Genomic DNA, 21,249 nt, shown 5'->3' on the forward strand with positions numbered 1-21,249 from the left:
ACTCACTTATAGTTAATTACTACAATTTAAAATGCAATGAACTATTTTACAGTTAAATAATTTGACATATCAGGCAATAGCAATCATTGAAGTATGATTCAGGCACAGGGCAAATTTTGGCATAAGCTAGTTAAGCATTATGAGAAACGCTTATCAGATGTGAACAGTTGTTTATTTTATATATTCTTAAATTCAAGTAATAACTATTCTTTCCCCTGGTTCCTTTTTGAATTTCAAAGTTACTTAACAAGCCCACAATTTAGCATTCTAGATCATATATGTTTTTGCAAATAAATACCAACTCAAAATATTGTCTATATTTAATCACAAAATTTTGACAAATTTACACTGTGTGTAATATACTTCCAGCACGTTTTCATTGGGAGTCATGTCACTTTAATGTTGGCGTTCACTTCAAAACTATCATTTAAGTAGCAATTCAGAATGCCAAAGTCTGGGTGGCATTAAGGGACACTAGAGAAAAAAGGTGGCACAACTCTTGCCAGCAACCCCTTGACATCTTTAAATCAACCTGACAATATTTGTAGTGATCCCCTGCCCTCCCCCGCCCCCCAAGAATTTGTGCCCAAAGGTACATATCATGAAGGGGGGAAGGGTCTGAGCACAGCCTCCCACCTCCTTCCTCCCCTCCCCCCACTTTGGGCTTAGAGGGAGGTGTGACTTCTAAGACTGTGGTATCATAGCTCTGATTCTATGTGTCCCTAACTATGAGAGTGATTGTCATTGGGGACATATACATCCTCTCTCTGTGGGATGGTGTGTGATTCAAGGTGGTATAATAATTTCTAAAAGAAGGTGATCCCCTGACATACAAATTCCCCCTACATATTGGAAGAAACTCACTCTCTGGTTCCTGTCTCTTATGGGTTGAGAATCCCCCCACCCTCAACTCAATCATCCCATTGCCTTTATCCTATTCTCCTATAAGTCCCACACTTATTGAGAGCCTGAAAGAACAATGATTCACAAGTTGGTAGGAGTGAAACCCTCCCATATGTGTGTGTGGGATGTGTTTCTCTCTCTCTCTCTCTCTCTCTCCCTTCTCCTCATTTCTATAACTTCCCACTTTCATATTCCATCCTACAAAAAGATAAGGATTCACTTATAACTTAGAGGATTTAGTGTTAATTCAACTCTTTCCCCTTCTCTTCTCCTAATCTCTACATTACTATTAAAGATTTAGCCCTTTAGGTTCTTTATATCCCATAATGAACCCCCTTCATTGTTTCTTTTACTTCATAGACAAACTCTTTTAAAAGAACATAAACATGTAAATGAGATATAAACATGAAGTAATTTTAAAATTATTTAGTCTTTTCTTTGTTTTTGTTTTCTGTTTTTTTTCTGTGAGGCAATTGGGGTTAAGTGACTTGCCCAGGGTCACACAGCTAGTAAGTGTTAAGTATCTGAGGCCAGATTTGAACTCAGGTCCTCCTGAATCCAGGGCCAGTGCTCTATCCACTGTACCACCTAGCTGCCCCCTTAGTCTTTTCTTTGTAATTGTACTTGTAATACCTGTTTCACTTGACTCTCCCACAAAGATTCATGGGGGGGGGGGCAGGTCTTAACCTTTTTTTGTGTTATGGGCTCTTTAGCAGTCTGGTGAATGAAGCCTATGAACCCCAACCCTTTTGTAAAAAATGTATTGTTATGCTTTATTTTTACATTACAAACATTTACAGATAAGTCCCATACCACAGACAAATAAGTAATCTCAATATTAAACATACACACCAAACAGCAGAGTATCCAAATTCTTTTTTTTTTTTGAGTACCCAAATTCTTAAAGGAAAAGTTAAATGAATTACAAGAGGACATAGACAGTAAAACTATACTAGTGTAGGACCTCAATTTTCCCTTCCCAGAGCTAGATAAATCTAACCACAAAGTAAATTAAATAAGAAAGACATTAAGGAGATAAACAGAATTTTAGAAAAGTTAGATATGATAGATCTCTAGAGAACACTCAATGGGACTACTCCCACTTTGTGAGAGGTCTCACAAAAAAGTAAGTTTTAAATAAAACAAATGATACAGTGATCTCATCTGAAAGTGCATATAACATTTCACATCTGCAGCAACCCCTCGTTTCTCTATTTTAAAAAAAAATTAACAAATTTGTTTTCTCTCCTCCCACCCAAAATCCATTGGGAAAAAAAAGAGAAAAACAAATTTCTTGTAACAGATTGATAGTTAAGCAAAATATATTCTCAATGGCTATATAAAAATATGTCTTATTCTATACTTTAAATCCATCACTTTAAAAAAAAGTATACATATATAATTTAGATTATATATATATTTCAATCAGCAAAAATCTCTTCTCTACCCCATAATCACTATCCATCTTCTCCCCTCCCCAGTCATCGAGATTGAAAGGAAAAGCACTGTTAAAAACATGTATAGTCAAGGGGCAGCTAGGTGGCGCAGTGGATAGAGCACCGGCCCTCCCTTTGGGGGGGATGGGGCAATGACGGTTAAATGACTTGCCCAGGGTCACACAACTAGTGTCAAGTGTCTGAGGCTGGATTTGAACTCAGGTCCTCCTGAATCCAGGGCTGGTGCTTTATCTCCTGTGTCACCTAGCTGCCCCTTATGTTTACCTTTTTATGTTTTTCTTAATTCCTATGTTTGAACTTCAAAATCTCTACATAACTCTGCTCTTTTTTTTTTTTAATCAGGAACGCTTGGAAGTTCTTTTTCATTAAAGATCCATTCCCCCCCGCCGTGGGATTATATTCAGTTTTGCTGAGTATGTTACTCTTGGTTTTAAGTCTACATCCTTTGATTTTTGGAATATCATATTCTAAGCTCTCTGTTTCTTTATAGTGGTGGCTGCCCAATCACGTGTGATCCTGACTGTGGTTCCTTGTACTTGGATTGTTTCTTTCTGGCTGCTTCCAGTATTATTCTTTTTTTTTTTTTTTTGACCTGGAAGCTCTGGATTTTGATCATAATGTTTCTGGGAGTTTTCATTTTGAAGTTTCTTTTAGGAGGTTACCAGTGAATCCTTCTTGTATCTACTTTGTCCTCTTGTTCTAAGAGATCTGAGAAGTTTTCTTTTTCTTTTTTTTTGGGGGGGGGGGAGAGTTTTCTTTTATGATTTCTTGAAATATAATGTTTAGGCTCCTTTTTTTGGTCATGGTGTTCAAGTAATCCAATGATTCTTAATATTTTCCCCCTCTGTATATTTTCCAGGTAAGTTGTTTTTGCTCTGAGAAACTTTGCATTTTCTTCTATTGATTCAGTCTTTTAACTTTATAATATTTTTCTTGTCTCTTAGAATAATTGTCTTTTATTTAATCCATTCTAATTTTCTGGGAGACTATTGCTTGGGCAAAAAAAATTGTGCCTTCTGTGCCCATCTGTTAATTTATTTTCCAATTCTTTCTTCCATAGCTCTCATTACTTTTCCAAATTTTTCCTCTAGTGCTCTCATTTTATTTGTAAAAACACTATTTACTTTAAAAAAACCCAAAACTTTGCTTCATCTCTTCCAGAAATTCTAATTGAATCTATGTCTAAGTTGTGTTTTTATTTGAGGCTTGGTTTGAGATGTTTTAAAGTAATTTTCTTCTGTGTTTATCTCTTGAGTATCCTTATCACCATAATACCTTTTTTTAAAAAATGATGGGATTCTTATTTTGTTTGCTTATTTTTCAAGCTTACTTCCTGACTTTAGTCTTTTTTTCAAATTTTTATTTCATTTAAATTTTTTATAATTACATGTAAAGATTTTTTTGAGTTCTAAATTTTTCTCCCATTCTCCCTTCCCTCCCTCCTGCAGCCAGCAAGCAATTTGATATGTTATATATTATAATCATGTTAAACATATTTCCACATTCATTTTGTTGTAAGAGAAGAATCAGAACAAAAGGGGAAAAAATCGTAAGAAAGAATAAACAGTAGCGACATGAACAACAAAAAATAGTATGTTTCAGTCTGCATTCAGACTCCATAGTTCTTTTTCTGAATGTGGAGAACATTTTCCAACCTAAGTCTTTTGGAATTGTCTTGGAGTTAAGTCACAGTTGATCATCACACAATGTTGTTGATACTGTGTTCAATGTTCTCTTGGTTCTGCTTATTTCACTCAGCATCAATTCATGTAAGTCTTTCCAGGTTTTTCTGAAATCCATTGCCTTAGCATTTTTTAACATCACAATAGTATTCCATTGCATTCATATACAACAACTTGTTTAGTCATTCCCCAATTGATGGACATCCTCATAATTTCCAATTCTTAGTCACCATAAAAAGCTGACTTCGAGGGGCAGCTAGGTGGCTCAGTGTATAGAGCACTGGCCCTGGAGTCAGGAGGACCTGAGTTCAAAGCCAGCCTCAGACACTTAACACTTACTAGCTGTGTGGCCTTGGGCAAGTCACTTAACCCCAACTGCCTCAGCAAAAAACAAACAAACAAACAAAAAACAACAATAAAAAGCTGACTTCAGTCTTAATGTTAGAGCTAGCCCCTTTTGCACTTATGGAGGGAATGTCTAGGCTGGTTCAACTGCTGTTTTCTTGATATATTGAGTATTGTGTGATTCTAGGATCTCAGGGACAGCCCATGCTGGAGACCTGCAAGTTTTCAGTATTCCTAAAGTAGTCTGATCCAGGACATCCAAAACAATGTCTGATCACTGAACCCCAGGTCTGAATTCTGCAAGTTCCTGACCTGGGTTTAAGTACAAGCAATAGTAGATGGATTCTGGACAGTCTCTGTTAGTCAGCTAGGAAGATTTGCTGGTACAAGGTGATAAAACTGCAGTTATTCTGTTGTATATCTGAAGCTGCTGGTTTCAGACTGGGCTAAATGCTGGAATTGAGAGTCTGCTCTTCTTGTGAGGCTTTAGTCACACTGTACTTGCATTTTTTCTAACTTTCAATTTAAATTGTCCCCACCAGTTTGGACTTCTGTCACCTTCCCTCCAATGTGTTCAAAAAGATTTCAGACCAGGTCAAAAGTAGGCAATATGTAAAAGACTTGTCTCTACTTTCAAAGTGACCCTGTGACCTCTCCTTTTTTGGAAGAGGTGGGGACTATGAGTGAATAATGTATATGATGACACATCACCAATTAACTGTTTTTCTTTGTTTGCAAAGGAATAGGTAGTATATCCAAAAATGACTACAATGTAAAAACAAAAACAAAAGGCACTAATGCAACTTATTTTTTTTTTAGAAAGGAAATTAATTAGCCCCTTGGCTGAAAACAAAAACAAAAACAATCATCCCATGGTGGAGCTAGGACTACAATATATATATATATATATATATTTTTTAAATGAGGCAATAGATGGGGAGAAGGATACATCAGGAGCTACCACATATTCCCTGGTTACTGTTCCTGTTCTAGTTTTTATTTGGAATGAATCCATACTTAAAGAATCTAGAATTTCATCAGTATTGGTCCATCCAGCACTGACACATATTGTAATACTCATGCATTAGCAGACAATTTTTCTGGGTTTTTGTGGCTAAGAGTCTTCATCATTGGGAGGCCAACCCTTTGCTTGGTTAGGTTGGTCCTTAGAAAAGACAAATACTTAAATCTTGGTAAGACATTCCAGAGCTTCAATGACCTAGCCCAGAGGTCAGCAAACTAGGATGTGGACCAAATCCCACCCCTCCTCCCCATAAAACCAATTCTTAACTTCCCTGGCTGTACAAAAAGTGGGCTGAATTGGCCAGGCCAGTAGTTTGCTGACCTGACCCCTGGCCTAGTCTTTGAAAACCCAAGGTCAAGTCCATTCCATGCCAGAAAAAGACTCCACAGTGAATCTATATTAGGTTAAAAATATTGATGCTGATCAAAGCAGAACTTTAAAAGATAGTTTGTCTTTCCATTCAGCATCCCCCCCTTTACATATCACAATAAACTAAACTGGTTTAACGTGGTACAAACTCATGAATAGTCCATAAATAGTTCCCTTTGACTCTCTACATATCCTATTCCCTCAAAACCAGGTTGACCTAAGAAAAACTCTTAAGAATAGAGAAACGCAAGTTCCAGATAATAATTCTGAAAAGGTTCCAACAGGTGAAACCTACAAAAGGTGAAAGCTACAAAAATAAAGCCCTAGAAACCTAGGAAGCACAGAACCAATGGCTCTTCCCCAGAGGGCTGGACTTAGGAAGCATGGCAGGGGCTTCTGGAGGGGTTGCTTACCAGACGACGTTGTGGCTTTATAAGAGGCCTATTGATGCCATTCATCTTATGGTAGAGTCCACAGGCATTGCATAAATAGTGACCTGTTCCATCTCGCCTCCAGAGAGGGGTAGACATGGCCCCACAGTTGACACATTCTCTACCTTCGGAGAAGTCATCAAACATATCTATTGGGAAATAAGTGGAGAGAATATACCGAAATTAATTTTTCTCCCTACCTGGGCTTATATTTAAGAACCTAAGCAGCATAATCCCAATATGATTTCTTTCCAAAAATTTAAAGCACTTTAAATACAATCTCATTCATCCATACAGTGATCCTAAATGATAGAGGGAACAACATATCAATATTTTATCGTCTTAGACAACAGAATAGCAATGCCCAAACCATGGAGTTAAAGTCTGAAGTCCAGAGCTGGGACCAAGGACACATGTACATGTATATCCCTCTTTATTTCTCCTCTAGGATTTATGAGTGTGGGTTCCACTGGAACCTTTCCCAGGCACTCCAAGGATTGGAGGTGCTGGGGATGGTTGGGGAAAGGGCACCATCTGGAGTGTGCTTAATCATTTTTCCTTTTAGTCTGACTATGTCTAATAAACTCTGTAACCATCATATGTTGACTGACCCTGTCCTGTGAATGAGGAAGAATATTCATAGTAAAGGAAAGTCCAGGTGTAAAGTAGAAACATAACCATAGATTTTCCTTTAAAAATTCTTTCCCAGCAATGTTTCATCTCTTGAATTCCTTCTACCTCTTGGCCTAAATTCAGGACCCAGCTAATGTGGTTTTTAAGTTGTCCAGCTGGCTAGAGCTGCTCAACTCGACAATGCTAGAAGCTACATGAAGCCCATACACAGAGACTTTGAAATACCATTTGGCAGGTGGCTTGAGTATAGCACCACCTGGTGGACAACTTACATATTACACACACCCCTCAATGCCTACCTATAAGATAAAGAAAGGCACAAGCTGCTGAGAGCTGCTACTGCTATTGCTATACTTCCAAGTGTCAGAAATTCACACAAAATATTCACAAGTGTCACAGTAGAAGTGTGTATATATATGTATATGTACATATATATGTATATGTACATGTATATGTATATATACATGTATATGTATATATACATACATATTATATATATACAGACACACACATATATACACATATAAATACACACATACACAAAAATATATACCTAAAACCCAGTATATACCATTGCTAGGCATATACCCCAAGAGAGAGGGGACAAAATGTACAAACATACTGATAGTATTTTGTAGTAACAAAGTGTTTACTCATTTATTTAGGAATAGCTGGACAAATTGTAGTATGTTAATGTAATATTGTATTCTAAGAAATTGTAAATATGAAAAATTCAGAGAAACTTGATATTTGCATGAATTGATCAGAGTAAACAGAAGCAAGAGAAAAATTTACATAATAACTCAGATCAGTGCAGTCACTTCTGACACCTTGATGAAGAAGCATGCCTCCTTCCTTTCTGCAGAGATCTAGATGGTAAAGCACAAATAAGGAATGAGCCACAGATTTTCAGGCATGGTCAATGCGTTGATTTGTTTTGCTTAGACATACTGTGTGTCAAAAATGATATATTAAATTAATAAACTTTTAAAAATGTTTTTCTCTAAACATTCCCAATAAACAGTCTCCGGGCATTGCTTTGGGGTTCTTTTTTTTTGGTCTGGGCACACAGGGTCACACAGCTGGTAAGTGTCAAGTGTCTGAACTCAGATTTGAACTCAGGATTTTATCCACAGTGCCATCTAGCTGCCCTTGGCTAATTATCTTTTAAAAATTCATTGACAGGGAGCAGCTAGGTGGTGCAGTGGTTAAAGTACTGGCCCTGGAGTCAGGAGGACCTGAGTTCAAATCCGGCCCCAGACACTTGACACTTACTAGCTGTGTGACCCTGGACAAATCACTTAACCCTAATTGCCCCACGCCCCTCCCCCAAAATAAAATTCAATGAGATTGAGGCACCTTGCTCTATTTGCATTGGCCAGGCACTCAAGCTCTGAGAATCTTTTTTTTTCTTTTCCAGTTAACTTATTTTATTTATTCTCAGCTTAGCAGCCACCAAAACTTCAAAAACATAGACAAAACTATACTGGTGGTGTGTATGTTTTTTTATTTACAGACTACTGTAATTATTGAGAAACTCTTTATATAGCACTGATATTTGCCTCCTTCTAACTACCACTCCTGGTCTCAGTTCTGCTCCACCCCCACCCCCAACCCCACCCCCACAGGCTGCTTTTGTTCCTTCAAACCCAAGCATAGAAACAAAAAATCACTGTTCTTTTAGACTGTATGGTTATCCTATCATCTATCTGTATCAGGGCCAGCAGTTTGGAAGGTTTGGCTCATCCAAAAGAAAATGCTTGGGTACTAATTCTGGGTAGAGAATCAGTCATTTGCACCTGCAAACCAAGTCAGTCAGTGTCCCAACCAGGTAAACAAAGGGCAGGTGTGAATGGTTGTTTGCTCATGTTGTTTGTGCACATCACAGTCACAAGGCTGGCTATTTTTGCACCTGTACTACACTTCGAACTCTTCAACCAAGGTCAGCTACCCTTTCAGGAAATGAGGCAACTCACCAGAAGCCAGCACTTCGATAGCTTCCCAGAACCAAGCTTCTTAACCTTGGAAGCAGCTCACCCAAGGTAGCAAGAGTTGGGGGGAGGGAAGGGTGGGCATAGGATGAGCACCAGCCACCAGTCTTATGGATTCTCATCCCTACCTCCATCACTTGGCTTTACTTACATGGCCTGTGCTGCTCTTCCCACTTCTACCTGGCTTATTTTGTCTCTATGTTTACTTATAACTATACCTGTTATTTCCTCTGTTATCTGTAAGTTTCTTGAGGGCAGAAACTGTTGTTTTTTGTTTTGCTTTTCTTTTCCCAACATCTCCAATGGGAGGTGCTTAATAAATGATTGTTGATTGGCTCCTTCCATGTAAACTAAACTGATGTGGTTGAAAGAGCTGATCTTGTAGTCTAAGAACCTACTCTCAAATACAGGCTCTGCTGCTCACTCTCTGTGAGACTTGAAATCTTTCAAGTCACTCGCTAAGCTTCGTTTTTCTTCCTTGTGAAACGGGTAAATGATCTGTAAACTCTCAATTTCTCTGACTGGGATTCTACACATTAAAGCCAGTAAACTAGCCGTGGCGGCATTGGCCACAGGAGGGCGCCACGACCACAGAAATGAATAAGCCGGGCGTTCTCTCCAGGACAGAAACTTCTTTTCAAGAGAGCCACAAAACGAGAAATTCGTAGAATCGTGGAACCTCGGAGCTGGGAGTTTTGGGGTAATTCACTCCAGGGCTTCTTAAGATTTTCCCACTCAGGATCCCTTTTCGCCCAAGAAGTTGTTATCGACCCGGGTATATAGGTATATCAAATAGCCAAATTTTTCGTGATCCCCACATTCAGTTACGTGATCCCATATGGGGTCGCGATCCACAGTTTAAGAAGCTTTGATTTACTCTAACGTTCTTATTTTATAGAGGGAAAAACTAAGACCCCGAGGGGAAGTGGCTTGTCCCCGGTGGCAGAGTTTGGGCTGTACCAGAAAGGAATGAGTTCTGGGCAAACATTTCACGGCCCAGCTGCCTGATTCCCTTCTCTTCACACCTTTCAGCTTTCTCCTTCCTGGAGTTCTGTGGGCTGGGAATAACATTCCCGTATCACAATAAACTAAACTGGTACAACATGGCACAAATTCTTCATAGTTTGTAAATAATCTCCTTGGACTCCCTAAACAACACACCCAAAGAAACAACTTTCAAACAGCAACCTCCAACTGACCCTTCAGAATTCACTCCACTAAGATATCCTTTTAAGACTTGCAGCCTCTTCGGCGAAATGGGGTAGTGGCCCGGGGCTCAAAATTTACCTCTAACACAACCGGTGGGACATCAGGCCAATCATTTAACCATTCTGAGCCGCAATTTCTTCATCTTGGATAAGAAGGCCTCTCAGGTCTGTTCCAGCCCTACGGCTAGGACCCTACAGTCTACATGAAAGTCATGCTTTGTTACTACTGCCTAGAAATGGTTTGGGTACAAGGGGTTTTCATAAACCCTTAAGTCAAGACTATTTCTACTTCAATAAGAAAAAAAAATTGTGATCACCAACTAAATGCAAGGCACTGAGGAAGATACAATGAAGAGGGAGGAAGAACCCGCCCCCCCCCCACAAAACCCACACTCTTTTTGGGGAGCGAGACCACACAATACAGGAAAGAATAAGCTAAGTTTATCACCAAAATGAGTCTTGATTCTGAGAACTGCTACTTTCTGATTACCCAAATTGCTAGTACCCTCTCCCACCCCCCTCCCCTGAAGATTACTTTGTATCTCCTATCCATTTTATATCTTCTATTTACTTCTTTGTGAATATGGTGTAATTTAGCTAATAAAAGGGTTCTTGACCTGGGGTTCATAAATGCCCACAGGCTCTGTGGATAGACTTCAGGGTGTCTGTGGACTTGGACAGGGAAAAAATAATCTTTTATCTCTAATTGAAATATAACATTTACTTCTCTGAGAAGGGGCCGATAGTCTTAACCAGACTGCCAAAGGAATCCTATGACACAAAACAAAAATTATATATATATTAAATATATATATAGTGGAATATAAGCTTCAAGAAAAGAGACTGTCTTGCTTTTTATATTTCTATTCCTAGTGCCTATGGCACATATTAGGGATTTTTTCCCCCATAAAAGTATTTTATTATTTTCCAGTTACATGTAGAGATAGTTTTCAACATTTGTTTTCATAAGATTTCTAGTTCCAAATTTTTCTCCCTCCCTTCCCTTCCTCCCCCTTCCCCAAGACAGCAAGCAATCTGATATAGGTTATATATGTACAATCACACCAAACATATCTGCATTAGTCATGCTGTGAAAGAAGAATCAGAGAAAAAAGGAAAAACCTCAAAAAAAGAAAAAAAAATAGAGATAGTATGGTTCAATCTGCATCTAGATTCCATAGTTCTTTTTTTCTGGATTTGGAGAGTATTTTCCATCATGAGTTCTTTGGAGCTATCTTGGACCATTGTATTGCTGAGAAGAGTCAAGTCTATCACAGTTGATCAACACATAATGTTGTTGATACTGTGTACAATGTTCTCCTAGTTCTGCTAATCTCACAGCATCAGTTCATGTAAATCCTTCCAGGTTTCTCTGAAATCTGCTTGTTCATCGTTTCTTATAGCACAATAGTATTCCATTATGTTCATATACCACAATTTGTTCAGCCATTCCCCAGTTGATGGGCATCCCTTCAATTTCTAATTCCTTGCTTGCCACCACAAAAAGAGCAGCTATAAATATTTTTGTACATGTGAGTCCTTTTCCCTTTTTTATGATCTCTTTGGGAGAAAGACCAAATAGTGGTATTGCTCAGTCAAAGGGTATGCACAGCTTTATAGCCCTTTGGGCATAGTTCCAAATTGCTCTCCAGAATGGTTGGATAAGTTCACAGCTCCACCAACAATGCATTAGTGTTTCATTTTTTTTCCACAGCGTCAACATTTATTATTTCCCTTTTTTGGTCATTATTAGCCAATTTGATAGGTATCAGGTGGGACCTCAGAGTTGATTAATTTGCATTTCTCTAATCAATAGTGATTTAGAGCATTTTTTTCATATGGGAATAGATAGCTTCGAATTCTTCATCAGAAAACTGCCTGTTCACATCCTTTGACCATTTCTCAATTGGGGAATGACTTACATTCTTATAAATTTGATTTAGTTCCTGATATATTTTAGAAATGAGGCCTTTATCAGAAATACTGACTATAAACATTATTTCCCAACTTTCAGCATATTAGGGATTAAAAAAAATACTTGTTTTTCAGAAATGATTGGGTTGAAAAATGGAATTTTTCTTTTATGGTTGGGGTATGTTGGTAGATGAGACAGAAACTGAATAAAGTCAAAGCTAGGTCCTGGACATAGACTTTGTAGGATTCACAGGAATTTGGGGGTGGGGAGAGGTGCAATGATAAAGGAGGGATTCTTGGAACTATAATCAGAAAGGGATGGATTTCATAATGTAAATTTACTGCCCTGGAGAGGAAAGGGGGCGAATAAGAGGAGAGGGAAGTGTATCTGCATAATGGGTGGCTGATAATGACTAAATTAGATTAGAGGCCTTTAGAAGTAAGCTGAAGTCCCAGTGGGTCCCATGTCTCAGTGTAGGGTCTATTTTTGAGTCTAGTCAGAAACTTTCGTGATTTATTCACACACAATCTACTTCTCCTCCCAACTGTAATTTTCCTTAAATAAAATGTGACTACCCTTTTGATGCATGCCACAAACTAGAAAGCTGGTGTAGAAGGGTCCTGAAAACCAAAGCCTACTTAGGGAGGACTGTGAGCCTTTGGTCCCAAGCTCTGCAAGTGTTGTGCTGGCCTGAACCATGATGTCATACATAACTTAACCTTTTTGTGACTTGGCTGCCTCGTAAGAGGCATGGTAGTTCAGTTTTTCCAGAGGGTGCTGATATTTTCACTGTGACCTGTGAGCTCACTCTTCTAGGGCAGAAAGGAGTAAGCAGCTGTGACCTTTCTTCCCTGAAGCTTCTGCCAAGTGCTTGGCATCAGGGGAATTTGCTCGGCCTATTTTATGGAGGTAGTCCATCTAGCCCTGGAGTTGGGTTAACGTTACCCCCAGATTGGGTGGGGGTGGGGGTGGGACTCATAACCAGCCTTGTAAAGTGCTTTGCAAATAGAAGGGAAAACTTACAACAATGGCAATAAAGTGCTTTGCAAACATCAAACTCGATAACAATGATGGATTATAATTAGGAGGCTGGGGGAGGGGGGCACCTGATAGACCTTTGTGCTCTGGTGGAAAAGAAAGAGGGGTGGAGATTTAGGAAGCTGTCCTTTTCTCAACCCATTCCTATGACCTATGACCCACCACCAGAAAGCCCCGTCTGTGTTTGTTTAATACAAGATTGTAGGCAGGGAATAGGCACCAGCAATTGATAGTCAACACAGGTAAAGTCACAGAGGCACAACTGACAAAGAATGTTAATTAATGACCACTGCAGTGGTCAGGGAAGGGCTCACAAGGAATCAATCACCAAGTAAGTTTACTGGACCCAGACCACCTAATCCCTCAGGATGTGGATTTCCCCCTAGACATTTACTGCTTTTTTCTGCCTCCTCCCCAACTGGGACCCCACCCCACCTCAATGTCCAATTAACCAAGAATTTCCGTAGAATCCCGTGCTTGAAGCTTAGGGAGATGTATAGGTAAATCATGTGATCCCTACCCCTCGTGAAGCTCAGATGTAACAACAGCATAAGAAATGTACACAGATACCTAGAAGACAAGAGGTATAAAGTAACTAGTTAATCAATCCACACAGATTTATCAAGTGCCTACTGTGTGCTGGGTGCACATCAAAGTACCCACTTTGAGGGTACAAAGGCAAGAGTGAAACATCCCTGCCCTCAAGGGATTACATTATATAGGGGGAGACAACATGCATAGAGGCATATACCATACATATGCTATATACATTGTGAAACAGGGACTGTTTTACTCTAGCCTATGTACACGTATATGTGTACATTATGTGGTATGTATGTATATGTATGTATGTGTATGTATACACACACACACACACACACAAGGTGGGATGAGAAGGAACTAGCAGATTGTGCAAAGATCTGAAAAAGACTATAGAACAAACCAGAACCTCTGTCTGTGGGAAGTGTTTGCCAGCTACCTTCTCCAAAAACAAGGTCTGAGGCATTCTCTTCACCCTGCCTTCTAAACCCATTAGTCCCCATATCTATATAGCTCCCATATACTTTCCCACAATCTTCTCACTCCCAGGTTGGCCAGCTGTAGTAAGCAACATTCACTCTGCTTCTGGTAGAAGCATACTTCTGGTAGTCATAGGTAGGGAGAGGGAGAAGGTAACAGAGAAGAAAGGAGAAAAAAATAGAGGAATTAAATCCTAGAGTGACTTTGGGCACTCTATTCAAGCAAACTGGCCTGCTGGGTGATCCCTATACACGACAATCCATCTCCCCCCCCCCCACTCCATGTTTTTGTAAAGATAAAGGGGGGGCGGGGGCAGCTAGCTGGCTCAGTGGATAAAGCACTGGCCCTGGATTCAAGAGGACCTGAGTTCAAATTCGGCCTCAGATACTTGACACTTACTAGCTGTGTGACCCTGGGAAAGCCACTTAACCCTCATTGCCCTGCCCCCCCCCAAAAAAAAAGTAAAGATAATTGTATTTGCTTCTCCCTACCAAATTCACAATGCTAGCTTTTTCCAAAGTGTAGCTCAGGTCTCACCTCCTATGTGAGGCCTTTCCTGCTCTCCCCCCTCCCCCCCAGTTGTCATCACCCCTTCTCTCTTGATAATTACTTTGTATGTATTTATATTTATATATTTACATTTACTTACTAATACATATCTTCAATAGAAAAGTCTCTTTGGAGGCAGGAATTAAAAAGAATTTTTTTGGCCTTTATATCTCCAGGCTTTACAATGGGTCTTGCACATGGTAGGCATTTAACAAACATTTGCTGAATTGAATTTATCCTAAAAGCAACAGGGAGGCATTAGAGGTTTCTAATTAGGAATGTTATAGCTAAATTTGTCCCCTAGGAAAATTAGAGAGGCTAGAGAGGAATGAAACTGAGGAGGCTTACTCCAATAGGCTAGGCTAGAGGTGATGAAAGCCTGAACCAGGAGACTGGCTGGGTATATTAAAAGAAGAGGCCAGATGGAAGTCATGTCGTGGAGACAGAACTGATACGACTTGGCAAATTGTTTGGGGAGGAGGTGAAAAAGAAGGAAGATTCAAAGATTACTCTGAGGTTTTGAGCCATGCTTACTTGGGAATTTGGTGTGGCTGATTGTCTGCTATTGGACCAAAAGCTTCTTGAAAATAGATATGAAATCAAACTGGAGGATGATAAAACAATAAAGGAGACAAAGAAGAGTCAGAAAACTTCCTTTCAAATCCCACCTCTGAGGTTTACTACCTGTGTGACTGACTTCAGGAAAATCCCGTAGCTTGCCTGGGTCAACAGCATAATGAAAAAAATTGGACTAGACAGTTCCTTCGAGTTCTGAATCCTTTGCCTGACAGCCAGAGCCGAATCTTTGAAGCAGAACTGGAGCCTGGAGTGTCAGAACAACCCACTCTGTAGGACCTTTGGTCCTGGAAAAACCTCTCTACAACCCTGAGGTTTTAGTTTTCTGGGCTTTGTCATACAGGCTCTAAGCTGCGTGGGCTCTGAGCTGTGTGTGATGTGAAGGGAGGGAGGAGACAGCACATACAGTGCCCAGACATGGGTTGATAAAAACACATTTTTTTAGAAGCCCTAGGCTGCCAAACAGAAGCTACTACGAGCAAGCTTGGCTGCAGCCAGAGCGTTTTACCACTGTGCCTCTGCAGATTGACAGACAAGCTGAGGAATTTACCCAGGGGCTTGGCTGCTGAATAGAGGTGGCAGTGAATTTGACAGATGTGGAAAGAGGTCTAGGGAGGGAGACCAGTCTTTCTCCAGACTCAGGGACACAAAGGCCAAGTTTGTTTAGCAATTGAGGCAGAAATAAATGATAGAAGTAATAGGATCCCTACTAAGTTAGTATAGCAAAAGTATATTGGATTTAATCAGAAGACTTGGGTTCAAATCCTAGCTCAGCTGTATGCGACCGTGAACAATTTTCCCAGACTTCTTCCTGTGAAAATAATAATACTTCTACTATAGAACTGACAGGGCTGTTGTGGGGGGAAAATACTTTGTATGTAACTTGTAGTTGTTACTACCAGCTGCCAAGAGTCCAGTGATAATTGGAAACCAATGGAACTTGTGCCCTTTCTTCCCATTCTTAGGTCATCCTGACCTCTGTGTTTGTTTCTTTTGTGATAAAATGCTTAAAAAAAAATTGGTTAATGAGAAAGGCAGAGTTGTGTAGTGGATAGAAAGGGATTTGGGAGGCTCTTCCCAGGCACCACAGATCTGGTTTTAAATCCTCCCTCTGACACATACTATCTATAGGACCCTGAGCACATTACTCTATCTCTCAGGGTCCCAGACAACATGCTAACACTGTGCTCATCTGCATAGGTAGAGGGAATTCCTTGCTGGGGAGTCCCTATACCATAGAAATCATTGGTCCAAATCAAATATGTAAATAACATTTAAATATGGTTTACATACATAATTGAGAATGTTAATACTATAACAACACATTATAAATGTGTATGTATACACACCACACACACACACACCACATTAAGGATAGAGTTGAAAGGTGACCTCTGTGTTTTCAAGAAGCCAAGAATGGACTATTTTCCAAGAAAACAGATGGATTTACTATTATATTACCTTGCACATAGTAGGTACTTAATAAACATTTGTAGAATTTGAAAGAAAAGTACTTCGCAAACCATAAAGCATCATTACATATTACAGTTCCTCACTCACAGGATAGTCTATTTAAAATATGCTATATTTTTGACCCAGCAATACCTATATATCTATATCCCAAAGAGTTCATAAAAAAGGGGAAAGGACCCATAGGCACAAAAATATTTATACCTGCTCTTTTTGTGGTGGCAAAGAATTGAAAATTGAAGGGATGCCCATCAATTGGAGAATGGCTGAACAAGTTTCGGTATATGACTGCAATGGAATACTATTGTGCTGTAAGAAATGATGAGCAGGCAGATTTTGGAAAAAACCTGGGAAGACTTACATGAACTGATGCTGAATGAAGTGAGCAGAACTAGGAGAACATTGTACATAGTAACAGCAACATTGTGTAATGATCTATTGTGATAGACTAAGCTCTTCTCAGCAATCCCAAAAGACTCACGATAGAAAATGCTTTCCACATCCAGAAAAAGAACAATAGAGTCTGAATGCAGATTGAAGCCTACTTTTTTCACTTTTGGGGTTGTTTTTGTTTCTTCTTTGACAAATGTGGATATAACATGGTTGTATTGTATAGTATATATCAGATTGTTTACTGTCTTGGGGAGGGGAGAGGTAAGGGAAGGAGGAAGAAAAATTTGGAACTCAAAATCTTACAAAAATGAATGTGGAAAACCATCTTTACATGTAATCAGAAAAAAACCACTATTTAAAATAATAAAATGGTACATTTTTTTTGAGGGGCAATGGGGGTTAAGTGACTTGCCCAGGGTCACACAGCTAGTAGATACATTTCTTTTTGTGAGGCTTCACCCACCTGGAATACATACCCCTAAGTGATTCTGTTTTCTTGGATGACCTAATGGATAAACATATACTCCATTCCTTCCAATACCAGGTGTTTGGGCTTAAATGGCTGTAAGCTCCTTGAGGATAGGGGCTATGCCTACATATCTTTCTCAATATACCCCATACTGCACTGGGCTCAACAGCTATTTGTTGATTACTAGGGGATTAAAATCTTGATAATTCCTACCTGTAAGGCCCAAGAAATTGTTTCCTGATGGTTTTAACCAATCAACAAGCATTTAAAAAATATCTACTATGTGCGGGGCAGCTAGGTGGCGCAGTGGATAAAGCACCGGCCCTGGATTCAGGAGTACCTGAGTTCAAATCCGGCCTGGGACACTTGACACTTACTAGCTGTGTGACCCTGGGCAAGTCACTTAACCCCCATTGCCCCGCAAAAAAAAAAAAAACAAAACTACTATGTGCCATATGGCATAGTGCATAGAAAGCAGGCCTCTAAGTCTGGAAGACTTGGTTCCCAGTCACTTAACCTCTCAGTGTTCCCAAGCTACTCTTTAGAGGGAGTTTCCTAGCCAGGAATTCTCTATACCAGGGCTTCTTAAACTTTTTCCACTCCAGAACCCTTTTCACCTGAGAAATTTTTACTCAAGCCCAGGTATATAGATATATAAAGTAGTTTATACATAGCCTTTTATTGTTGGTAGATTTTTCTCAACCCCCCACATTCAGTTGCAGGACCCCACATAGGGTTATGACTCACAGTTTAAGAAGCTAGGCTCTACACTAACAAATCAAATCATAGGTCTAGTCCAAAAAAACCTGTTAAGCATGGAGAATACAAAGATAAAAAGCTTACTTGGGGAATACCTCGTGTTCACAGAGAAGTAAATAGAGAATATACATTTTTAAAATCTAATGGATACTAGCTGTGTGACCCTGGGCAAGTCACTTAACCCCAATTGCCTCACTTAAAAAAAAATCTAATGGAGCTCAATTTTTGGTAGTTTTTATCTGAGGCTGTCAGTGTATATTAGAAAATACCAGTTCAATAAGAGTTCAATGGAGTTCACAATCTAATGAGGGAGACAACATGCAGACAACAATGCACAAATAAGATATAATTCACGATAAATCAACAGAAGGGAGGCACTAGCATCAAGAGGGATTGGGAAAGGCTTCTTCTAGAAGGTAGGATTGTAGCTGGAACTTGGAAGAACCCACGGAACCAAAGAGGTGGAGATGAGGAGGGTGAATATTCTAGGCATTGGGTATAGCCAGTAAAAAAAAAAAAAAAAGCATAGAGCTGAGAGATGGTGAGGAACAGTGTGGAGACCAGAGTCACTGGACCATAAAGTCTGTGGAAGGGAATAAAGTAGAAGACGACCAGAATGGTAGAAGGCGGCCAGGTTATAAAGGACTTCAACAGGTAAATAGTGGATTTTATAATTGATTTGGGAGGTAATAGGGAGCCAGTGGGAATTTATTAACTATGAATGGTTCTTATTACATGAGTATAGTTTAGATTCCATTTCCTAGCTTTCAAGGCTTTCAGCAATAGTGGTACTTGACCTTTCCAGCTTTATTTTATATTACTCTCCTCCACACTCTACACCCTAGCCAAACTAAACTGTTCCCCAAACACAGCAATAATCTCCTGCCTCCATGCGCCTATGACTGTAGCACATTTCCATCTCTTCTCCATTTGTTGACTTCCTTCCTATCTTTTAAAGCTCAACTTAATTCTCATCTCCTCCATGAATGTAAGCTTCTTGTAGGCAGGGGATGTTTCAGTTTTGTTCTTCTATCCTCCAGCATCTTGTACAGGGCCTTATGTGTAAAAGAAGCTTAAGAAATCTTTGATTTTTGAAGCTGGGGTACAAAAATACCAACATCACAGGTCATCCCTAAAATAGCAGAAATAAAACATTCAGGGTTCACTAAACCCTCAGCCAGATCAGGCAAACGACATAGTCCAGCAAAGACTCTGTCCTTGACCACCTTCTCTTCTCCCTCAATGCTAGATTGTATGGTAAACTCATCAGCTCCTGTGGAATCAGTTATCAACTCTATGTGGATGACTCTCAGATCCACAATCCTAACTTCTCTCCCAACTGCCAGCCTTGCATATCCAGCTGCCCATTAGGCATCTAATACTATATGTACTATAGACATCTTAAATTCAATACATGCAAAACTGAATTCACTATCTTTCCTTACAAGCCCTTCCTCACATTTTTTCTATTGCTGGTGAAGTCACCCTACCATCTTCCCATTCATCTAGGATCACAACCTAGGTGTCCTCCTTGACTTCTCACTCCCTTTCTCCCCACTTCCTTTATATCCAATGTATTGCTCAGTCCTGCCCATTTTACCTATGTAGTATCTCTTGTAAATACCCTCTTTTCTGTTCTGACACTGCAATCACCCTGGCATAAGCCCTCAATCACTCATACCTGGATTTTTGCAATAGTCTTCTGGTTGTTTTCTTTGCCTCAAGTCTTTTCCCACACCACTCCATCCTCCACTTAGTTCTCCCACCTGTCTGATTGCTGGGAATTTTCATTGGCTGTTCCCATGCCTAAAATTTTCTTCCTCTTTACCTATGCCTGCTCAATTCTCTGGCTTCCTTCAAGTTCCAGCTAAAAAGCTCACCTTCTACAAGAAGGCTTTCCTGATTCCTTTTAATTCTAGTTTCTCCCTCTGTTGTTTATCTCCAATTTATTCTGTCCTTATCTTGTTTGTACAAAGTCGTTTGCCAGTTTTCTGTCTACCTCCAATACACTCTGAGCTCCTTGAAAGCAAGGACTATTTTTTTTTTTTTACTTTCCTTGTATCCCAAGCCCTTAGCACAGTGACTTGCCTATAATAGATGCTTAACAAATGCCAGTTGATCTGAGTAGTACCTCACACCTATCAAATTGTCTAATATAATAGAAAAGGCAAATGATAAATATTGGAGAGCATGTGGGAAAATTGAGACACTAATGTACTGTTGTATGAAGTGATCCAACTATTCTGGAGAACAGTTTGGAACTATGCCCAAAGGGCAAACAAACTTCAGAGCTTTTGATTCTGCAACACCACTACTATGTCTGTATCCCCAAAAAATTTTTAAAAGGTTGGGGGCGGGGGAGGAAGGACCTACTTGTACAAAAATATTTACAGCCATGCTTTTTGTGGTAGCAAAGAATTGGAAATTCAGGGGATGCCCATCAACTGGGGAATGGCTGAACAAGTTGTGGTATATGAATGTAATAGAATACTATTGTACTGTAAGAAATGATGAGCAGACACATTTCAGAAAAAAAAAACCTGGACTTATCTGAACTTATGCAAAGTGAAATGAGCAAAACCAGAACACTGTACACAGTAATAGCAACATTGTACGATGATCAACTATGAATGACTTAACTTTCTCAGCAATACAATGATACAAGACAATCCCAAAGGACTCATGATGAAAAATGCTACCCACATTCAGAGAATGATAGAATCTGAATGCAGATTAAAGGGCACTATTTTCACTTTATTTATGAGTGTGGTTTTTTTTTTCCTTTTGGTCTACTTCTTCTTTCACGGCTACAACTAATATGGAAATGTTTTACACGATTGCATGTTTATAACCTACATAAAATTGCTTATTGTCTTACGGATGAAGGAAGGGAGAGAAGGAAAAAATTTGGAACTCAAAATTTTTTAAAGATGAATGTTAAAATTTGTCTTTATATGTATTGGAAAAAATAAACCACTATTAAAAATGCTTGTTGGGGCAGCTATGTGGCACAGTGG

The 21,249-nt window shown here is 39.4% G+C and overlaps 1 protein-coding gene across 1 annotated transcript in view; it reads right to left on the reverse strand.

Annotated features, from left to right (window-relative positions):
* GATA4 (GATA binding protein 4) overlaps nt 1–21,249 on the reverse strand; it is a 75,575-nt gene that overhangs the window by 13,018 nt on the left and 41,308 nt on the right. The window contains exon 3 of the mRNA XM_043986121.1: nt 6,194–6,360. Coding sequence (XP_043842056.1) covers nt 6,194–6,360 — 167 coding nt within the window. The remainder of the gene's footprint in view (nt 1–6,193; nt 6,361–21,249) is intronic.

Source organism: Dromiciops gliroides, chromosome 2 (genome assembly GCF_019393635.1).
Source record: "Dromiciops gliroides isolate mDroGli1 chromosome 2, mDroGli1.pri, whole genome shotgun sequence".
NCBI classification, from domain to species: domain Eukaryota; kingdom Metazoa; phylum Chordata; class Mammalia; order Microbiotheria; family Microbiotheriidae; genus Dromiciops; species Dromiciops gliroides.